At 37.6% G+C, this 23,146-nt stretch overlaps 1 protein-coding gene across 1 annotated transcript in view; it reads left to right on the top strand.

Moving 5' to 3' along the window:
* The window catches only part of NEB (nebulin), a 181,532-nt gene that overhangs the window by 18,503 nt on the left and 139,883 nt on the right, over nt 1-23,146 (top strand). The window contains exons 11-27 of the mRNA XM_081052074.1: nt 2,729-2,833; nt 3,457-3,564; nt 5,985-6,101; nt 7,766-7,870; nt 7,958-8,065; nt 8,168-8,272; nt 8,686-8,784; nt 9,759-9,863; nt 11,489-11,596; nt 11,682-11,795; nt 14,208-14,405; nt 16,304-16,411; nt 18,121-18,219; nt 19,021-19,125; nt 19,215-19,322; nt 20,827-21,138; nt 21,249-21,455. Of these exons, the coding sequence (XP_080908200.1) occupies nt 2,729-2,833; nt 3,457-3,564; nt 5,985-6,101; nt 7,766-7,870; nt 7,958-8,065; nt 8,168-8,272; nt 8,686-8,784; nt 9,759-9,863; nt 11,489-11,596; nt 11,682-11,795; nt 14,208-14,405; nt 16,304-16,411; nt 18,121-18,219; nt 19,021-19,125; nt 19,215-19,322; nt 20,827-21,138; nt 21,249-21,455 (2,211 nt within the window). The remainder of the gene's footprint in view (nt 1-2,728; nt 2,834-3,456; nt 3,565-5,984; nt 6,102-7,765; nt 7,871-7,957; nt 8,066-8,167; nt 8,273-8,685; nt 8,785-9,758; nt 9,864-11,488; nt 11,597-11,681; nt 11,796-14,207; nt 14,406-16,303; nt 16,412-18,120; nt 18,220-19,020; nt 19,126-19,214; nt 19,323-20,826; nt 21,139-21,248; nt 21,456-23,146) is intronic.

Genomic DNA, 23,146 nt, shown 5'->3' with positions numbered 1-23,146 from the left:
GAAGTCCTTTCGGTTTCTCTGTGCCTGCCTCTCTGATTTCTTCCTGATTCACAATAGGAAAACATAAGATTTCAGGTTAGAATTTCCAGCCGATTCCCAACTAGGATCTAGAATTAAAAGGAAAACACTGGGTGCTGTACTCTCTACTCATAAAACTACTGGTCACCATGTGGTTAAGCAGTACGTTCGGATGCCTGATTTATGGCCCAACAAAAGCACCCTCAGCCGACTTCTGGGGAGGAGCGACTATGGTTTGTGGGAGAAATCTTCCTACATCTATCAACGTGTGGTTACCACAGAAGGTGTCCCAGAGCTCGTAATTGACCTAATGTACTTCCCTCTGTTAAATGAATGAACACAAAATCCTAGAAAAAGTTAAATTGATACTTGTCTCCAGGTTTCCATTGATCGACTCTAATCATGACAGAGTTGGAGAGTAGGGTTAGGGCGGCGGTTGGGGGTGTTGGACCCCTGATGTGGCGAATCCATCTCCGTGTATCACACAAACACTCAGGCCTCACTGCCAGACATGCTGAGTGAGGCCCCTTGGCTGGCAAAGGGGGGGTCCCACGTGGACACATACTCTACTCTTCATTCCTTTAGCTGCAGACCTTTATTTTTTTCAACTTCTCTCCTACCCCAAATGAAGGGGAAGGCCACAACTTCCTCAGCAGTTAACAAGCTCCAGCCTCCTCCCTTGTAGTGAACAGAGTCTCAGACTTGGGAGTCCTCAGGAATGGACTGAGAGGTCCATCTCTATCCTCACCCATTTCAGCCCTGGCAGGGGGATCGGGAAGAAATAACAAACTTTGACTCATGAAGAGGATAAGGGGGCTGGGTGGTCTTCCACTCTTGTTTTGATCTTGTTAAATATCAGACATCTGTCTCTCACTGTGGGAATTCATCTCCTACTCAATTTTGCTTAACAAATCTACATATGTGATTTTTATTTCTGTATAATAGCCCACTTTTGGTCCTCGTTAAGAATATCTGCTGTCTTCTCAACTTTAAATTATATTACAAAGTTCTCTATATCTCAGTTTGGGGATGCGTCTAGCCCAGTTGCTCCCCATCCCCAATCCTACAGTTTTCTTCCTTTGAGAGCAAGCAGAGGATTGGCAGTATCTCTACAAAAAAATGTAGATTAGGAGATCTTAAGTGTGTGTACATCAAAAACCTCTGAAGTTATAAGTATGTGTGGGTATTTTATAGTTTCCTCAGATTCCTGATGAGGTTGTTTTCCAAAAAGATTAGAAACACTTCTATAGGCTATCTTAGGAAATGGAAAAATCAGTTTGATTGACTTCAGTTCTTTAAAGCTTCAAAAGCGGATGGTGGGCAAATTAATTGGCAGAATAAAGTAAATTTTACCTCAGCAAAAATTTCCATTGAAGAATACACACACACACATACACAGTTCTTTTCTGTAGAGTTTCTTACTCTTTGTTATGTTGCAATTAGTATACGTTACATTTGTTTAGCATTGTAGAGTTTACAAAGCACTCTTCAGTGTATGACCTTATTTGATCTTCCCCAAATCCTCTGTGTAAGTATGATTATTACTGCCAGCATGTGTGGTTAAGAAAACTGAAGCTTAGAGAGGCTAAGTCACAATTTTGGAAATAATGGAGTTAAGTCTTCGGCCCAGAGCTTCTGAACTCAGGTCCAGGGCTCTATACTTTATAGCCATGAAAACCTCTTGGCTATTAATTAGCATATTAACCTTTTGGGAAGAAAGAATATAGGGCATTTGAGGGAGGGCTGGGCTTCCTTTAACTTTGACGTAAACTCACTGGTTCTACCCATCAGTCACCCTTGGTACGTGTTCTGCTGAAGGTATACCAGAAAACCACTTTCTTTTTCTTTCAAGAGTGTGATGGTGGTTTAGGCACGAAAACACCTTGAGACACATTGGTTATGTCGAACCCATTTTGTGAGCCAAAGAGGGGAAATTGGTCTAACCTAGCTCTGGCTCCAGCTCGTGTGCCCAGGTGTGGGGTTGGCTAGGTTAATTATATTTCAGTTCTAGGTTGTTCAAAACCACATATCATGGACTCAGTGCAACTTAGTGTAGCTGAACAAACCTTTATGAGGTAAATTCTGCATACTGAATTTTATGTTAAATGCTGAGAATACAAAAACGAAGAAGACATAATTCCTCTCTCCAAGGAGCTCACAGCCTGGGATTTCGGTGGTATGGTGTTTGGAATAAGATAGGGCAGCAGTTTAATTTTTGAGTTACTTGCCAGATCTCACTAACATTTCTTTAAGTCTAAATTAGGAAGTCTTATTCATTGGTCTGCAAGCCAATTTTGTTTTGGTATTGCCTTCTGTGTAACTAGGAGTTTGGGTAAAGCTCAGAAAGTAATGGTTAAGGTCATCTGGCATGGAAATCTGGGGTTGAGTGGTTTTGTTATAACTCTGAGTTACAAATGGAAGATGCTTCTAATTCTCTCCTTCTTCAAACATCAGGAAACAGCTGTGAGTTCTGAATGAACTAAGTACCCAAACTCAGTAAGGGAGGAAGAATTAGTACCCCTATCTCCCTCACCCAATATTCTTGTTGGGTAAATTGACACCTCACTGGAAGATTTGAAGACATCCGTTAAGGACCCAAGAAGGGTCTAGTCAAGATATTTTTGAAAGTTGTCAGTTACCACTTACTTTACTGTCTTATTTGTCAAGTCCTGGGTTTTGCTAGTCCACTTTCCTTATTTTTTCCTCCTAGCAAAAATACAAGCAAGACTATGAAAATAAAATCAAAGGCAAATGGAGTGAGACACCCTGCTTTGAAATTGCAACTGCCAGGATGAATGCTGACAACATCAGCTCAGTAAGTAAAAAGGATGGCTGGATATTCTTAGGTTGAAAGGGGGACCCTTCCTTTATGATTTCTAGCCTCCTGCTTCACCTGAAGTGGTACCTGAACATTCAGAAGTCCTGGCTCCTCTTCTTGGGAGCAAGACTTGTGTTGACTTCCCATTGAGAAAGAAATCTTACAATCTTTCCTTTCTTTTGAGAAATATTGTTTTGATTGGATTCCATTACTCTTGCCTCAGTTTTCATAGGAACAATATGGTTTCAAAGTGAGTACAGGTTAAAGGGGCCCTTCTTAATTTATTCTTTGCTGGGAACCCAAACAGTACGTTTATGAAACTGATTAGTTTCTTCCTAGATTTTCCTTTGGAAAATATAAATCCTCTTTTTCTTTTCTCTTAAGTTCTCTGTGACTGGACTTCAAGAGCTCCTTCTTGGAGTCTGTCTTTTAGCCCATTATAATTGCTCCAAATCTCTGTTAAGTTGTTAATCGTAATGGCACCACATGCTTTCATTGTAATTGAACTTGGGTAAGGAAGAGGAGCAGGCTTTGGATAACTCTCCACATGGCCTCTTTGTGTAAAAGCCTTGCATAGTTTGTTGCCACTGCAGTGCTTCATTATGTTTAATGTCTTACAGAGGAAATACCAACAAGACTTTGAGAATATGAAAGACCAGATCTACTTCATGCAAACTGACACACCACAATACAAAGTGAATAAACAAGCTGGATTGGCAGCTAGCACGGTATGAGGAAATTATTTCATTTATCCCAATGGTCTCACTATGGGTGAATTTCTTATAACTCTTGCTTTTGTATATTTTGGGGGAAAAAGACATTTCTTAGGAGACAAAAAAGTACTTTGGTGTTATCATAGGGCTACCAATTTTTTTTTTAAATTTTGCTGTGTATGAACATCAACAACTCCCAATTACCATCTTCAGTATTTCATAAATGACCTTTGGTACCCAGAAGTAGAAAGGCTATAATCTCAGAAGACAGAACAGGGGTTTTGAGACCCCTTAATAAAAGACAATTGGTAGCCATATGTGAACATAGATACTCCCATACTCATTACTACCATTATTTTTCTTATATTCCTACTAACGAGTGAAAATCTAGTCACAGACAGGATACATGAATCCATGGATATGCTCATATACTCTATAGAGTGACTTTGGTAAATCGTCAGACTCCATGGCGTTCTAAAGCAGGTTGGGCACTAGAAAGAGTATAAACTTCAAAGCCAATCAGACTTGATTCTAACCCGGGCGTTGGCTCTGCTGGAGGAGTGAGGGCAGGAAGATCACATCACTTAGGAGGCTATTTCAGCATCCAGGTTCAAGACGGTGATATTTTGGACCAGGAGGGTAGCAGGACAAGTGATGAGAAGTATTTTGAAAAGTAGAGCTGACGTGATTTGCTGCTGATGGGTTGATGTGGGATATGAGAAGAGAGTTTTGGTCTAAGCAGCTAGATGGATGGTGTTTCCTTTTATGAAGACAGGGAAGACCGTGGAAACAGTGGGTAATTTTTTTTGGAGGAGTGACCTGAGCTTAGCTTCACACATGTAAGGTTTGAGATGCCTTATTTAGACATCCAAGTGGAAATGTCAAGTGGGCGGTTGATTATATATGAGTCTGAATTTTCAGGGGAGCTATCTGGGAAGGTTGTATAAATTTGGCATTTATCAGCATGTGAATAGTATTTAATGCCTAACAGTGGAGGCCATGAAGGGAGCAAGTGCAGACAGAAAGCTCTCAGGACTGAATTCTGGAGTGCTTCCATGTGAAGACATTAAGGAGGTGAGGTAGGAGCAAAGTCACGAGAGACTGATTTCTTGGGAAGCAAGTGAAGAGAGAAGGAAGTGATCAACGATGTCAATGTTTCTGCAATGGATTTATCAATGTATAGTCTCTGGTGAACTGAACAAGAACACTTTGGTTGCGTCTACTTGGAGAGGGTTCGTGAAAGGGATCATGAGAGAAATATAAAAATATGAGCATACTCAACTCTTTCCAAGTATTTTTCTGAAAAGGAACGAAGAAAATGGTATAGTCGCTGCTAGGTAAGTGGGTGAAGAGGGGATATTTTAAAGATAGAAAACAAAAACACCATGTTTCTATGCTGATGGAAAAGAAATCTAGCATAGAGGGAAAATGTGATGATGTTGGAGCGGGCAAGAGGGGCAGGAGCAATGTCCTGAAGAAGTGAAAGGGGAGACAGTCTGGTGCTTACGAGGAGGGGATGGCTGTGCCACACACCCTGACAGTTCATCCATGGACAGGACAAGAGGCTGCATAGCTCAGATGCAGGTAGGGGGATAGAATTTCCTTTCTGCTTATTTCCACTTTTCAGTGAAATCTATAATTCTATGAGATGGAGAGATTATCTGTGTCTCCCCTTCCTGTACATTATGCCCAGTGAGTACTATCTGTGAGTTGTAGGGGATTGCGCATCTGTTTTTCAGTTGTGTATATCCTGCCTTTGGATACCAAGCTGATTGTATTTGTTTTCTAAGGTTCTTAAATGTTGGTACATTATCTAGGATTCTTTGAACTTGTCTACATTGTATAGTTATATTTGCTGAGTAAATGGATGGCCCTGGGGATCATGGTCAGAACTAGAACCAGTTCCTTCTCCTCCTGGTGTATATTAAATACACACACGCTCACACACACAGTCACAGATGAGGCATAAAAGGGTAGATTCATGATGCTTCTGGTTTTCTTTCTTTAAAAATGTGTCGGCAGGTAGGTAGGAGCTGAATAAGGGTTCTTCAGCAGCATGATGTACTGTCATTATTTGTGGATATTTCTCTCTCCCATTATTTATGTATCTACCTATTTCTATCTTTGAAGGCAGGGACTATGTGTTATTCTTTCTTGTATGTGTCCCCTTGCCTAGAATATAATAAGTACTCAAAACTATCATAATGAATATTTTTGAATGAATAAATGAATAGTAACAAAAAGATATCTTGGAAATTTATACAGTTTCTCTGCTACTGTTATGAGTTACTATGAGTATTTTGTTTATAAAATGTCAAGCTGCCATTTTTCTAAAGAGAAAATTGATTTGTGGAACTATGTTATAATAGTCATAATAGAGATGAGAGCAAAAATAACCCAGAGAGTTACTTTATCACTTTATTTCACACCTACAGGTAAAATACAAAGAAGACTATGAAAAGAATAAGGCAAAAGCAGATTATAATGTACTTCCTGCTTCAGAGAACCCACTGCTTAGGCGGCTGATGGCAGCAGGAAATACCCTAAGTGATGTAAGTATAGTCTTGTCAAAAGTGTTGTTTTAACCTTCGCTGCAGGAGTGGTGAAATCTATCTCCTTTTATAATGACTAAATGCAAATATAACTTTGCATATACTTTAAAATTATGGTGTAGCGGTTCCCTGGAACCATCTAACCACAGGAAGGTATTAATGCCTTTGAATATGATGTGTATCATTTTTGGGGGGAGGTGGGGGTAGAAGTAGGGGGTGCTGTGGATTTAGTTCAACGAGCAGAGAAATCCTCATTTCCTCGTGGGCTCCAGATGCCTGTGCCTCCAAGGCTAGTGTGCATTGTAGGAGATGTGTTGTGATGTTAACAGAGGCAGAAGGAAACTTTGAAAGGGGAGGAGAAAGAGAGATGGAGCAGTGTTAGCTCTCTGGCCTTGTGTTCGTCAGGCCCGCTGCTGGGAGAAGAAGGAAAACGTCCTGTGTTGTACGACTTGTCTCCCCATGGCTGCCCTTTTCTCCTCAGATCTTGGCCCCAGAAACCATCATTTGCAGAGAGCAGAACTTGTAAGACGCTCCCCAAGTCTTCACAGGAATTTCTACTTGTGGAATTGTTAGAGCCTGACTAATCCATTAGATTTCAAATAGATTAGATAAGTGAGACCTGGGCCTGACATTAATAGACTTAACAGCCCAAGACCACTTTGACTACACACGGAAAGAGACTGAACTTGTGATCAGTTGCGTTTTTCCCTTATGGTTAGGTTGAAGTAAGCTTTTCCAATATTTGAGGATTATAGGTGGGGCTCTCTGTGTGGGTTCGTTATCGTTTCTTTGTCCCTTGGCTTCAGTCAGCACCTGAGAAATGAGCACGTGTGACTTAGAAGTGGCAGGTGAGAGAGTGTAAATGGATCTGTTTAAGTAGCTCTGCAGAAAAATCAAGGCACAGCACATCTCCTGCTTCCTAAATGAAGGCCTTCTTTATCAAACATAGAAGCCCAGGTGTAGATCCACTTTGCTGATAAAGACAGGAATGGAAAAATATTAAAAATGAAATATAAACCATTTATAAATTCAAAACCCAACATAAAAAGGTGACAGTGATCTGCCTTCTCAGTTGTGCATTTAAAATCCAATAATTGTTTACTGTTATTGCTAGAGCTAAAGACAAATCCTAGCAGAGAAGAAGAGTTAGTAGATTCATGACCTGAGTTCTTGTACATTCTTATTTTTAGAGCACAGTAAGGAATTTTTCCTTGGTCGAAGGAGGAAAAGAGAATATGTATTCCTTAATGTTTATTAAAGTCTTTCATAAAAGTTTGTTTTAAAAAAATGAAAAATGCAGTGCTGCTCAGAATATTCCTATTTGTTGGGACACCATCAGTGAGGAAAGAGTATGTGATCTGGGAGATGGAGAAGGCCGCATTTCAGAGATAGATGCGAATCTCTGCAACTAAGGGCTTGGTTGGAGGCACCAAACTGGTTTCTGAATTTTTTGAAGATTGTTATACACTGTGGCTTTACAATAATTGCTAACAGAAAAGGTTTATCATTCACGACACCCACATATCTGATTGTCAGTTTTTAAGACAGTTGACAGGCAGTAACTTTTTTCTTCTTCTTTTGTTTAGTGTTGGAAAATACAAGTGTTATAATCAGTGTGGGAGTGACAGCAATCTACTTTCACTGATTTATTTTTTTTTTTGCAGAAATTGTACAAGGAAAACTATGAGAAGACAAAGGCAAAGAGCATGAATTACTGCGAGACCCCCAAATTTCAACTTGACACGGTTCTGCACAAATTCAGCAGTGATGTAAGCCATCCTAGGATCACTGCCTCCTGTCAAAGAAAAGACACATAATTTCATACACAAATAAATGAAATATGTTTTGTCTTTCAGACTAACTACAGAGATTCCTACTTAAAGAATGTTCTAGGACATTATGTAGGCACCTTTGAGGATCCGTATTATACACACTGCATGAAAGTCACAGCTCAAAACAGTGATGTACGTTCTAAGACCATTGTTTAGTTTTCCAAATAACACATTTTTTTCGGGTATGAATGCAATGGTTGTTACATCCTTATGTCTGATTACTTTTCCTCATAGAAAAACTACAAAGCAGAATATGAAGAGGACAGAGGCAAAGGCTTCTTCCCCCAGACCATAACTCAAGAATATGAAACTATCAAGAAACTGAATCAGTGTAAAGACGTAAGTCTATAGTATGAACTGTGAACGTTACTGCCCTCCACAGTATCTAGTGACCAAGATGTGTTTAACATTTTGACACTTTTACAAATAAATGCAAGCAAAAAAAAAAATTGTAACGAAGAAAATTTATAGTAGATACACTGTTTTTTCCTATTATCATCCATACATTTCAAGAGCTAATTCTAGTTAATTTTCCCAAAGAAGAGTTCACATCTGAAAATATGGGAAAGTTTCTTGTACAGATAAGAACATCTCTCAAAGACACTGCAGTCTAATTAGAAAAAAAACAATGTGGTTTATTAATTATAGGTATCTTTTCTTAGGCGGGGATGGAGTTCTGCTCACTTCTCCTATAGAGCAACGGGGATTTGACCAGTGATACCGCTAAACCTGTTTCCTTTTCTCCCCCACAGCATGCCTATAAAGTCCATCCAGATAAGACAAAATTCACTCAAGTAACCGACTCGCCTGTTCAGGTGCAAGCCCAAGTTAATTCCAAACAACTGAGTGACGTAAGTTCCTCTAAATATCCAGGAAATCTAATTATGAGGGATAATGTAGCATAACTCTATACAGAAAATCTAGTAATTTGTCACATTTACCAAAAAGGCAACATGAGTTTTAGCAAGTTTAACAAGTTTAATATGTGTAATCACCTAAAATATTTTCCTATTTAGATGCCTTGCATTTTCTTGGGTAGATAATAATTATAGTAAAATGGTTTTATTAAGGGAAACTAATGTAGCTTTATGCACTGGAAAGAATATGAGTTCTCAAGTTAGATAAAATTAGATTCAAATTCCAGCTCTGTCTGGGCAAATTATTTAACCTTTCTATGCCTCATATGTGGTTGTTTTGAAGATTAAGTGAAAGGAGATATGTGCGTAGCACACACCCTGGCCCAGAACAGGTATTCAACATATGGGATTTCTCTCTCAAAAAAAATTTTTGGAAAATGGAGTGTTTGAGATAAGTTTACCATATGAGTTTTAAGTATGAATTTCCAAACTTGTGTTAAACTAAGAAAATAGAAATAAAAGTAACCTCAGTAGATTTATGGCCAGAAATGAAGGCTTTAAGTAGAATATCAACGTATGTGAGAGGATATAACCATTTTTGTTAGACAAGATTCTCCAATGAGAATTGACAATGAAAAGGAAGAAAGGGCTGTCACTCCCAATCCATAGGGTTCCGATATGGGTGATACGGGTGAAAGGGACCGTATATGAAAGAGGCACTTCCTTCCATTAGGGTCCCACAGTGGTAATAGATGTGATAAGAGCAGTCACGTGTCCAGCACACAAGTTGTCAATAACCCAGCGTGGCCTACCCTAGCTCTGGATTTCTGTTTTAATCTTAACCACTTTGTCAGTTGTTATTTAACAAAATGTATTTTATAATTTATCTTATGAAACCTGCCACTCAAGTTTTCTTTTTTAGAACAATTCTTCTTTAGAACTAATGGTTCTCTCTCTCCCTCTCTCAGCTAAATTACAAAGCGAAACATGAAAGTGAAAAGTTTAAGTGTCATATACCTCCAGATACTCCTGCCTTTATCCAGCACAGAGTCAATGCTTATAACCTAAGTGATGTAAGTTCCTTATGCGTACTATGCCATGTGATTCCCTGACAGCATAGACTTTGATTTTTGAATTCTTTCATTGAATAAATATTTCAATGTTAAAGATAGTAAGAACAGTTAACATTTGTGTCATGTTCCTAAGCCACTGCCAATATAACTTTGAATTCACCTTATAAAATGTGTGTAGCAATCTTGTAAGTAGTTTCATACAGTTAGACAATCTTAATATATTTTAACCAACCTTAAAAATGCCACCACTCATTTGTGTTTAATTAAGAATCTTTTTTAAAATTTTATTAAATGTATTGGGGTGACTTTGATTAGTAAAATTACATAGGTTTCAAGTGTACATTTTTATAATACATCATCTATATATCACATTGTGTGTTCACCACCCAGAGTCAGTTTTCCTTCCATCATTGTATATGTGACCCCCTTTTCTACCACATCCCCACTCTCTTACCCTCTGATAACCACTAAACTGTTATCTGTGTCTATGAGTTTTTGTTTGTTTGTTTGTCATGTTTGTTTGTTGCTTTCAGTTTTATATCCCACATATAAGTGAAGTCATATGGTTCGCAACTTTTTCTGACTTATTTTGCTTACTTAGTGTGGTAATCTCAAGATCCGTCCATGTTGTTGCAAAATTGCAAATCTTAATGTTAGATCTTTCAGTCATATATTCATTTATACTATACTCTAATTAATTTTCTTTCAGGATTTGATTTTCTTAAGATTCAATTTCATTTCATTTATTCCCCGAGCCTATAATGTTCCTTGTTACATACAAAATGATACTTTTTCTACATGTAAGAGTACTTGCACTAATTAAGATGCAGGGTATTCAAAAGGCATAAGGCCAGTTATCCATTACTATCTTTCATTTCCAAACATAATTTTATAGAAAAGTCAAATTACTTTGGTGGTTTCAATTTCATCAGCAATTCTACCTTGTTTCCCGGAAATAAGACCTAACTGGATAATCAGCTCTAATGCGTCTTTTGGAGCAAAAAATTAATATAAGACCCGATATTATATTATATTATATTATATTATATTATATTATATTATATTATATTATATTATATTATATTATATTATAAATACCTAGTCTAATATTATAGTAAAATAAAACTGGGTCTTATATTAATTTTTTCTCCAAAAGATGCAGTAGAGCTGATTGTTTAGCTAGGTCTTATTTTGGGGGAAACACGTTGTAAATAAGTGTAAATTATCCAGCATCAATGAGTATTGTAATGATTCATGAAGTAACATTTGCAGAGAACTTTGAAATCAAATGAAACTGATGCCTTTATATCATAAAAGTTAAGTCAACTATAAAATATTTGTGCCATTCTATAAAACATTCAGTATTAGGAATCAAATATTATATGATAACTAGAGCTATCTTAATTGGTGAAATATTCTAATGGAGAGTAGAGAAGCTTAATCTTGGAGAGTTAGAAGCTTCAGCTTGAAGAGAATTATCTAAAATATGCATGATTTCGTTCACAAGAAAGCAGGTCTATTTATTTTATATTAAGACAAGGGACTGGGTTACCCTTTAGTCTTTACAGTTGTAATGACATGCACACCATTTTTGCCAATTCCTTTGCTGAAATTTCCCTGTCCAGAATATTTATAAGTACGACTGGGAGAAGAGCAAAGCTAAGAAGTTTGACATTAAAGTGGATGCCATTCCCCTACTGGCAGCCAAAGCCAACAGCAAGAATGCTAGTGATGTGAGTATGGCCTGGGGACCTGGGCAGGGGGGCCTCAGTGATGTTTCCTGAGGAGCGGGATCTGGCATGTGTGGTGTCTTTGCAGGTGATGTACAAGAAAGACTATGAGAAAAACAAAGGGAAAATGATTGGAGCCCTCAGCATTAATGATGATCCCAAGATGCTGCACTCTTTGAAGACGGCCAAACTCCAGAGTGATGTGAGTGCTTTTGTACATCTGTCTTGTTTGCAAGATGGCGTCCCTGTGAACATGCCCAAGGGTAGTAGCATGTAAAAGAATTCCAGATCCATGGGTTTTCTCAGGTTCACAACAACAAACTGCTGGGGAGTTTAGAAGTGGTATGATCCCCTCCAGATTCTTGCGCCTCTCACAACTGAGGAGAGAAATTACTGATTTCTACTTTATGCCCATTTCACGATGAAAAATGTGAAAAATGTGTTAGTATTTAATAGAATATCGGTTGTAATTCTCAAAACTTTTTGAAAAACATTGCTAGCTGTTTTCATATTTTCTTCTAATTGAAAAATAACCTTTAAAATGATGCCTTTTAAAATTGTCTTTATTCTGGAAGAAAATCATGAGTCACAGATAAAAATCTTATTATATCGTTGTTGTTTATTGACTTTGGTATTTAGTATCGGCATAGGTCCAAGAATTGATGATAGGCCCCTTTGAGAATCTGATAAAAGATTTGAATCATCCATCTAGAAAAACAAAGTTGTTTTTTTTTTTCATGCCTTGTGCCTGAATTTCAGAGAATTTATGGATTCCTTAAGGCTTGTCTATGGGCCATCTATTATCTTTTGGTTAAAATTCTTACTATAGAGAAGCAAGCATCTACTATTGCAAATTGCAGTATACAATGTGTTTAAAAAACGTTTAGAGTCACTTAAAAGTGGTAAGAATGTTCAACATAGCTTACAAATATTACTTTTTCATGACTAAAGAGAATGTTTATATTATTTGCTTTCATTTTACCCGTGTGTTCTTTAATTTATTTTGCATTTACTCTATAGTCATATGGCACTGTAAAACATCCCACTCAGTTACTTTGTCTAATAACTTTACATTGAATTATGTCAGTATACAGTGCTTACATAAAACTATCTTGTTCTCTAGTTCCTTATCCCTTCTCAAAGGTTATAGCTCTCTATTGACAGCACACATATCTTTATCTTTTGTTTTTAATCCAATCACAGAACACATTAGAACACTAGGCACATAATAAGTGCTCAGTAAATACTTTTTAAATGATTGATGTTTGCAACTAAAAGAGATAGTCAATGATGAGTCAGTCTCGCATAACATACACGCTAAATGCTAAGCTGAGATATAGAACATGCACAGCTTTTAAAAAGAATCCCTTAAAGCCATTTGGACCTTTGACAACATTTTACATGTGCAGGTATGTGTGAGCTGGTATAAACGTCAACAAAAGAGTCAAAACAGTTTAGTCAAAAACATTTCCATACACCAACTGCTTTTGCAACATTGCTTTATCAATTTATTTCTAATAAAGACAAACTGTCTTTATTTTTCCAATGGTCTTAAATGCCATCAAAAAGTTTCCATATTTTATTCTTGTACTAAGATCTAGATTTTATAATTAAATGATAAATTTATTCAGTGAAAGTGACTACCCACAGAATATTAGAAGGAAGATCACAGTCCCTAAAAATGCTGAAAGATTAGATCACTTGCAAAAGGAGTTTCTGCAGAAGATTTATAATGCGTATCCGTACTTGCTAGCTTGGGTCACTGTCTTTAATGCTTATATAATATTGGGAGATATAATGGGTTTAGAAGTTTCCTAAAGGCACCGGGTCAGAATTTTCTCTCTGTTAAGGTAATTGGTGAGTGGAACTGGGGAAGCTGGGATTTTGACCTAATTAGCAGCCTGTCTAACCTTATTCCAGAAAACTAGCAAATGAAAGTGCCTTCTGAGGCTCAGTCCGGACATTTGGTTTATGAGAACACTGTACATAATGGCCGAGGTTACTTTGATGGCTCAGTTTCACACACTTTTCTCCTTTGAGGTCTTATAACTGCTGCAATCTGAAGCTTCATTTTGTTACCAAAATTAAACTCGGTATGAATTTACTTTTGGGATACTCAGTGAGGCCTATCTATTATCAACAGGAGAATAGTAAAGTTGAAAAATCAGCAACTATCCATTTAAAAATGACTTTAGAAAAGCCAAGAAGTCAAGTGTACAGATTTACTTGTCAAGCAGTCATTTTATTAAAATCAGAAGTATGAAATGATTGTCACACTATTTCTATAAATCAAAAAAATGCTTTTCTTTATTGAAAAACTCTGCAAAGGGTAGATTACCGGAGTAGAAATAATGCTTGTTAGTGGTCTTTGAAAACTCCTGTTTTAAAATAAAGTAATACTTTGATCTTAAAAGAGATTTGAGAAGGGTTGTCCATGTATGATTTTCGGAGATATTCAACGGTGAGTAACATATAAACAAATTTTAGGGATAATAAAACTACTCAGATATTTGGGTCTGTTGTTTTCTAACTTACATTTGTCATTTATATGAGATGTCTTTTCTGGAAATCCATAGAGGATCTCTGATCGTAAATGATAATTTCCTGTTCACAGCGTGAATATCGTAAAGCCTATGAAAAGTCAAAAACTGTCTACACGGCACCTCTTGATATGCTCACAGTCACTCAAGCCAAGAAATCCCAGGCGATTGTCAGTGACGTGGACTATAAGCACCTCATACACAATTACAGCTACCCGCCCGATAGCATCAATGTGGACCTTGCCAAGAAGTCTTATGCACTGCAGAGCGATGTGAGTAATCAGATTTTCGCTATTTCCTCTTTTTAATAGGGAAACTGAAAAAGATTTCTAAGTTGAGTGATATTTTGGGCAATTCTCTGAGGTATCTGCATTGTGTTCTGTATGTAGCAAGTATGCAATGGGAAAATTACCCTTGTGGTTCAATAAGAACACACCCTGGAGTTAGAGACACCTGGGTCTAGCATGACCCCATCCCTGCTTCCCTTTGGGAAAGTTATCAACTTTGCTGAGTCTAATGTCCTTGTAAATCTGGAATAAAACAGAAGAATTATTTTGAGGATTTGAATGCATGCAAAAATACTTAGCATGGTGACATGACCTGGTGAATTCTCAATAAGCATTCACAATTATTATCATCATGACTATCATAATGATCACATTCATCATTATCAATAAGTTTTTACATAGATTGCTATCTTTTTACATAGATTGCTAAATACAATACATGATTTATAGCATCTGTTTTTATAATAGCTGGGTGTTTTTTTTTTGCAGATCAAAACTTCTTTAGGCAAATTAATTTTCCTGAGCTACACAATCAAACACTTTATTCTAACAATTCTGTTTTCTAAAAATGTGGTAAAATGCACATAACAAAAGTTGCCATCTGTACCGTTTTGAAGTCTGTAGTTCAGTAGCAGTTTATTACATTGTTGTGCAACCAATCTCCAGAACTTTTTCATCTTGTGAAACTGAAACTCTGTACACGTTAAACAGCAACTCCCCATTTCCTTCCTCCCTCAGCCCCTGGCAACCAACCCTTTCTATTTTCTGTTTCTATGAGTTAGACTACTCTCGAGACCTCATATAAATGGAACTATCCAGTATGTCTTTTTGTGACTGGCTTATTTCAATTAGCGTAATGTCCTCACGGTTCATCAATACTGTAGCATGTGTCAGAGTTTCGTACCTTCTTGAGGCTGAATAATATTCCATTTTATGTTGTACTACATTTTGTTTAGGCATTCATCTGTCAGTGGACTTTTGGGTTGCTTCTATTTTTTGGCTATTGTGACTAATGTTGGTATGAACATAATACCCTGCATTTCCATTGCTAAGAATTCTGTTCTATGCATTATTATCTCATTTATTTGTTGAATTGTTGCTATATTTCTTCCTCCCAAATAGATTGTAAGCCTCTCAAAGGCAGGAGTCAAATGGTTTCTTGATTTTTTATTCCAATTAAAAGGCCCACCCTAAAGAACAAGTTGAATTTTGTATCTAGAATGTAAGTTTTAGGTACCGTCTATAGCCATACAACAAGAGTAGCTCGTTATTTTGATAACATTAGGTAGGACTAAAATAGGACCAATGCCAAAGGATAGCTGTTTTCTATAAGCAAATTAACCAGTGCAACTGTGTTCAAGTGCATTGTTAGCCAAGTAGGAACACTCCTAAGTGGACCATTGCACATGAAGGGCATTGTGTGCAAACACGTAGTACAAATAACTACTATCAAGTCTTATTTAATCAAAAATGAGCAAAATTATCCACCTTCAACGTGGCCTCCAGTCCTAATTTGACCATGGAAACATAATACTTAGAATTCCAGTGAGCAAACATCTCACATTTGATTATCTAAACATAACACTTGTATTCCTGTATTCCTTGAATTTAGCGTTTTTTTCATATTGAACTTAGAATTCCACATTCTTCCATTCAGTTTTAAAATAAGGATGAAATGGAATGTATGCCCACTAGAAAAACAGTGAAAATCTAAAGGCTGTTAAAATCTCTCACCAAGGATGTGTTTAAAATAATCTTAACGTATGGAGTAAGGAAGCTCGTCAGAAATCTTAAAAACATCTTTTCGGGTAAAAATGTTAATGATTTTACAAATAAGGATGATGCTGAGCCAAAGAATTTTAATCTTTTTCTTGGTGTTTTAGGTTGAATACAAAGCTGACTACAACAGCTGGATGAAAGGTTGTGGCTGGGTGCCTTTTGGGTCCCTAGAAGTGGAAAAAGCAAAGCGAGCTTCAGACATTCTTAATGAGGTAAAGCCAGTTCCTGTGTCACAGAGATTTGTGCGTGTGTCATGTTAAAAATCCCCAAACCATGGCAAGTGCCTTCTTCACTGCTTCATTCTCTAACAATTGTTGCTGAGGGAAAAACTTACCTTGAATTATTCTGGTAGATAAACGTACTCCTTTACACAACCAAAATCATGTATGTTAACAATTCATGATAAAAATATTCTTAACAACTTTATCAAGATATACTTTGCATACCATAAAATTCACCTGTTTTAAGTGTATCCCTGACAAGTTTTAATAAGTTTATATGGCTGTATAGTCATCCTTACAATTGAATTTTAAAATTCTGCTCGTATCCCAAGAAGTTTCCTTGAAAAATTCCTGCTCCCATTTTCAGTGCCAGGCAACTCCTCATCTGCTTTCTGTCTCAATAGTTTTGCTTTTCTAGAAATTGCCTTTATATCAGGCTTCTTTCATTTAGCATAATGTTTTTGAAGTACATCCATCACCTCAAAGTGTCTGCAATTAATTCCTTTTTATTATTGAGTGGCATTCCTTTAAGTGGCTATGTTGCGTTTTGGTTATCCAGTTAGTGAACATGTGGGTTTTTTCCAATTGTTGGTCATTATGAATAATGCATATATATAATGAACATTATATAAATTTTTGAAGTATTAATACCCTATGTCATATTCTTGATGACTCTGAAGTAGTATATAAATTGTTACTCAGTCTAAGAAACAATGATGATCTTGCAATCGTACAGCAACCAGGTTCTCTGTCCCTTCTCTGCCAACAGCAAAACATTCCCACCAGTGTCAGGTGAATCCATCATCAAGGTTGAGACCACATAAAGAAAGGGCAGAGGTGCTCAGTGAACATTGTCTTCCACAAGATTTTGTTGTTCTTCTTGTTTTGTGCTTGTATTTGTCTTGGGCAAAAACCATTTTATCTACTCAGATTTTTCAGAAAAAGTTCTTCTGAGTTGGTAGTTGTCAGAAGTCTGAAGTTGAAAGAGCGATGCCACTATGTACCTAGGAATGTATAACATGCACAAAGGAAGAGACTGGGAGAACAAATGGAAAAGGATATAGGAATTTGGGTACCTAGAAGTTGCCAGCTCCCAGTTGGAGCACCTTCCAATGTTCTCACTCCTGCGCCTCCTTCGTGCTGCTGTGACAGTCTGTGTACTGATCATATTAACGCAAAAGCCCTCCCTCTCTTCGTAATAATCCTTAGCTGTCATCCTAATTCCTCGATTATTCCCTCCTCAGCCAGAGAGATTCTTCACTTCAGCTCCTAATGGAGTGACAGGGGAAATGACATCCCTGAGAAGTTGTTCGTGTCATGCAAAGACGCTCTAAATTGTTTTTCTACATGGTTTTCTGTTAACCTTTTAGAAAATGTTGTGATGTTTCTGGATTCTGCTTAGCTGAGAGTACCCTCTTCCATATTATAAGTAAGAAATTAGAAGAGTAAAGTCTGGTTCCCGAAAGTTGTGTTGGTCAGTAGTGCCCCTCAAAATTCCAAGGTGAAGCAGATTTTTTAAACACTGGCTTTTGTATTGAATTCATTTTTCCCCCCCAAGCCAGCCAAAAATCTACTGTTTTTACATTTTAAATCAGGAAAACGCATGTCTCTCCAAAATAATTTTCAAGGATTTTTATGTATTAGCCTTCAGTGAATTCAGTAATATTATTGTTTTTCTTTTTTTCAAATTCTCCAAACAGAAAAAATATCGCCAACATCCAGACACTCTCAAGTTTACCTCAATTGAAGATGCTCCGATTATAGTACAATCTAAAATTAACCAGGCCCAGAGGAGTGATGTAAGTGTTAATCCTACCAGAGTTTTAACAAATGTTAACTAGTACAAAATTTGTTTGTGTTGCAAATGTACGGATTACCTGTAGTTATTAGGCAATCAAAGGAGACTCAGTTACACGAGCAACTGTGTAATTCCCCCAGCTTTTCATTGATAAAGCACACCTAATAGTATCTTTAGAGGATGATGTGTAGTGTCCTGACTGTTCTTTCAGGATTGTGACATTGCTTTCCAAGGAGAAGGTAAGAGGAGCTTCTCTTGATGATAAGAAACATTACAAGCCTATTTCTAGGAAAGAGCACAAAAATGAACATAGCACTACATCATCTGGAGTTATATTTTAAGTCAGAGCTAAGCCAAAAATCTTATACCGTGAAATCTACCCCTCAGTCCCTTTAGTAGCCCACAAAGTATAACACAGATGGTTGGTGTAATTCCCTCCTTATTAGCCTTTCCTATGCCCAGGAAAGTGCTTGCAGGTTAACATTGTCATCGGGTCACCTTCCTGGACTAATTCCCTCCCGGTGTCCCTACCCAGGTCCAGAGGTTCCTAGTACATACATACCAAAGGGACCTTTGTCAAGGTTGACCCAGCACAAAGATAGGACCCTGTGTGATGGCATCTGAGACCTGGAATGCCTACAGATATTTGCAGGCGAATATGGGGACAGCACAGAGAGTCTTTCATGAAAAGCACCTGCTCTGAAAAGCGATGTGATCCGCTCTGAAATTCTTTTCTTGTGCCATGAAACCCTTTTTCCTACTTTGTTGTTCATTTACGCATGCATATTTTTTTCTCTCTCAGATTGCCTACAAAGCCAAGGGAGAAGAAATGATCCACAAGTACAGCCTGCCGGCTGACCTGCCCCAGTTCATCCAGGCTAAGGTCAATGCTTATAATATCAGTGAGGTGAGCGCACGGTCTCAGCTGCTGAGTGCAGGAGAAGCCTTTTCTAAGTGAGGACTGAGTTACATTTAAGTGACATTTTTTTCTTTCAGACTATGTACAAAGCAGATTTGAAGGATTTGAGCAAAAAGGGATATGACCTGAGAATCGATGCGATTCCCATCAAAGCTGCCAAAGCTGCCAGGCACGCAGCAAGCGATGTAAGTCCAGCTGGCAGTCATCTGTGTGACTAGAAAATGGGGTGAGGTGGGCTTGTTATCCCAATTGTTACCACATCTACTGTCCCCGAACGGAAGCAAATCTGGTTGAAAACTATTCAGGAAGGAACGTTCCCTGAACAGATCTGAATTTCTCGGGGGTCAGGATTCATATAACCTTTATTGATCACTTCTAATGAAGCACCCTAATTTAAAATTCTCATCTATATTTCTGCACAAATTCACGTGATCCCTACTATGGAAATAAATAAGTTACTTACTATTTAAGTCGTAATAGCCACCAGCCTTCCTGATGGTAAAATATTATCTCAAAACTTGCTTAATTTATATGAATTCCCCATTTCCTTACTCTTCTCTTTTTCCTTCAATGCTTCTACAGATGAATGAGTTGGCCTCAAGTTTCATAGCCCCTAATAGTCACTAGGTTCCGTTAAAGTTAGGCACTTTGTTTCTTTTGCTATCTTACCGAAACCCAGCTGTGAACTGAAGTTGCTTTGCTCTTTGGGAATTAAGGAAAATTGAATCAAGTCTTTACCTGTTGTCCTATAGGAAGTGGGGTACCCTCCCTGCGATTGCTGTGGGTGTTCTGATGTTTTCGTTTTTCCATTAACTGTCTCCTGGTTTGTACATGATGGTGTTGCTCTGGCTTACCGGGGCTCTCCTCCCCTGGATTCACTTCTTTTTCTACTCTGCATGATCCAGGGATGGAACATAGCCCCTTCCTTTTGATTTCCGCCCAAGTCCCAAGCACAACTTTACTGAGTATTTGCAATGAAGTGGACAGTGCACCGATGTAAATACAATTGAATAAACAATTGAATGAATAATGCCTGTGTCTTAAAGGCCCTGCCATCCAGAATTTCTCACTGATCCCCTTTCTCTGTGGGTGCTCTCCTCCAGCCACCCAACCCCCACAAACACACAAATCTTTCCTCACATCTCTGCTTCTCAGTTTCCCCCAAGGGAGCTCCATTCTCCTCATTTTATTTTTCAGAACCAGTTAGTGTTTGTACACTAGTGGCTCAGGGTCTCCCTTTGAATATGCAAAAAAAAGTCCTTAAAATTCTGCTGCTACTATTACTACTACTACTACAATTTTACTACTAATCAGATAGCCAGCTATTTGGGATCTTTTTTAACAACACAATGTAATTGGTAAGAATTGTGAAGTATTTAGCTTTCCATTTGTCTTTACCAGTATCTAAGTGGGAAGGAACTCATTTCACTTTGTCACTGATGTGAATTATGCTTACGCCCCCACCCCCATCTCTCTCCAGTGGCAGAAAGAGCTACACACAATCAAATGGGCTCGAAATAACATTTTAATTTTACCTGGCTACCTTTCAAAATATATACAAGCAAACATCTAATTATTTGTTTATTGAAGTCATTTCTGGGAGGCTCCATTGCTTCAAGTCATGGTCTCATGGTTCAGTAAAATCTTCATTACTACATTTAAAAATATGCCCACCTTTATTTCCAATAGGTTCAGTACAAAAAAGATCATGAAAAAGCCAAAGGGAAAATGGTTGGCTTCCAAAGTCTCCAAGATGATCCTAAACTGGTTCATTACATGAATGTAGCCAAGATGCAGTCGGACCGGGAGTATAAAAAGGACTATGAGAAGACAAAGACAAAATACAACACTCCCCATGATATGGTCAACGTTGTGGCAGCTAAGAAAGCTCAGGATATCGTCAGCAACACCAACTATAAGCATTTGCTGCATCATTACACCTACCTGCCTGACGCCATGGACCTGGAGTTGTCTAAAAACATGATGCAAATACAGAGCAATGTAGGTGACATTTAGTCCACAAGGCAGTCCCTCCCCCTCTCAGGTCGGAGCCTGTAGGAGAGAATCCCTTGTCTTAGGCGCTCATGCCTCTTTTTTTCCCTTTGCTGTAGAATGTCTACAAGGAAGACTTCAACAACTGGATGAAAGGTATCGGCTGGGTACCTATTGGGAGTCTGGATGTAGAAAAAGTTAAGAAGGCGGGTGATGCCCTGAGTGAAAAGAAGTACAGGCAACATCCAGACACTCTCAAATTTACCAGCATCGTGGACTCTCCAGTGATGGTTCAGGCAAAACAGAACACACAGCAAGCCAGCGATGTGAGTACAACAAAACAGAGGGTATAAAGGATGGGGGGAGGTTTTAATAAAATAAATATCAGCTCAAATTTTGTTATTCTTCTATGCCAACATCTTTTCCTTTTGAAATTCCTTTTGAAATTTCCTTTTGAAATTATTATAAAATTAATAATTATAATTATTTTTAGTTCGGGCACTAATAGTTTCTTTTTTTCTGTCTGTGTTTTTACCTTCCTTTTTAAAACCTCTTCCTTTTAAACTGCCTTAAAATACCATGTTACTGGAAAATTTGACATGGTGCACAAGATTCTACTCTAGTACCACACACACACACACACACACACACACACACACACACACACACACAAATTAAGCTTAAATCCCAGACATTTTATTGTGGCAAATCCATCATATTCAATTCTATAGTATATAATTTTACCCCTCAATCATCATATACAATTATTATAGACTTTTTAAAAAACGTATATCTTGGTGGAGATTAGTATATTGTTTGCCTGCCTGTCCATGAGCAATGTACATGGCCTGGCTAAAGTCAGATAAAGGAAAATTTGGTGTATAGGACAGTTAAAGGAACATCAAAAGCATTCATTCATTCATTCATTGAATGAATGTTTTTGAACACCTTCCTTGTGCCAGGCACTGTATTATGTGCTGTTGGTATAAAGATTAAATAGATGAGGATTAGTGGGAGATAGGATATAACAAGGATATAGGACAACAGTGTAAGACAAAGGCATAGATAGAAACAGCGTTGCCATTTGGAGCAATGAATGCTCCAGGAGAGGCATGTGCTAAGTACCAGGGAAGAGAGTGACTGCCTATCAGAGCTTCCCCAGCAAATAAGGGAAGGACACATTTCTGACAAAAGGAAAAACATAATGACAGTCAAGAAGCAATGAATGGAAGGACAGTGAAGGGTTTAGGATTGTAGCCTGATCACTGTGAGTCTTGTACACTAATTTATAAGTCTGGACATTATAGGTTAGGTAATGGGAGGTCTTGAATATTTTTCATCTGTGGAGGTGCATTATCAGGTCTGTGTTTTAAAAGATAACTCTGCAAAAAGTACAGAGGTTATATTGGAGAGAGGAGAGACTGGAGGCAAGGAGATGAATTAGAAAGCTGTTACAGTTATCCAACAGAAGGCTTATTTGGACTTGAACTAAGGCAATAACAATAGGAAAGGAGATGTTTAGAAGGTACAATTAATGAGATTCTGTGAATGCTTAGGGTATGGTTTCTAAGCTCTTGGATTCCTAGAAGAAATTATGTAGTATTTGAGTATTCATTTAACTATCAGCCATTTCAGACTTCACTTGTGATACATGCACACCTGCTTTCATATGGTATTCTACAAAGACATGCTGGGCAATGGGAGTATATATGATAAATGACAATCAAGAGATTGAAAATCTACTTGTGATTCCAGTTGTGTTTGAGTTTTAGAATTTAAGCAATTTCATTCTTTTCCATTAACAAGAGAATACAATACAATTTCTACATCATACACTTATATTTCTCAGGCATCTTTAAATGACAAAACAAGGTACATATGAAACGGTAAACCTTTTGAGTATACTGGATTTATGTATAAGCACCTTCATAGTATAAGGAAATGATTAATGCTCTTACTGATATAATTATAACTGGAAAGTTTTTTAGCAGAAGTGAAAGACTCCTTCTAACTACCA

This window comes from Rhinolophus hipposideros (assembly GCF_964194185.1).
Source record: "Rhinolophus hipposideros genome assembly, chromosome: 6".
Taxonomy (NCBI): domain Eukaryota; kingdom Metazoa; phylum Chordata; class Mammalia; order Chiroptera; family Rhinolophidae; genus Rhinolophus; species Rhinolophus hipposideros.
The sequence above is the reverse complement of the archived record's forward strand: the minus strand, read 5'-3'. Positions and strand labels throughout refer to the sequence as shown.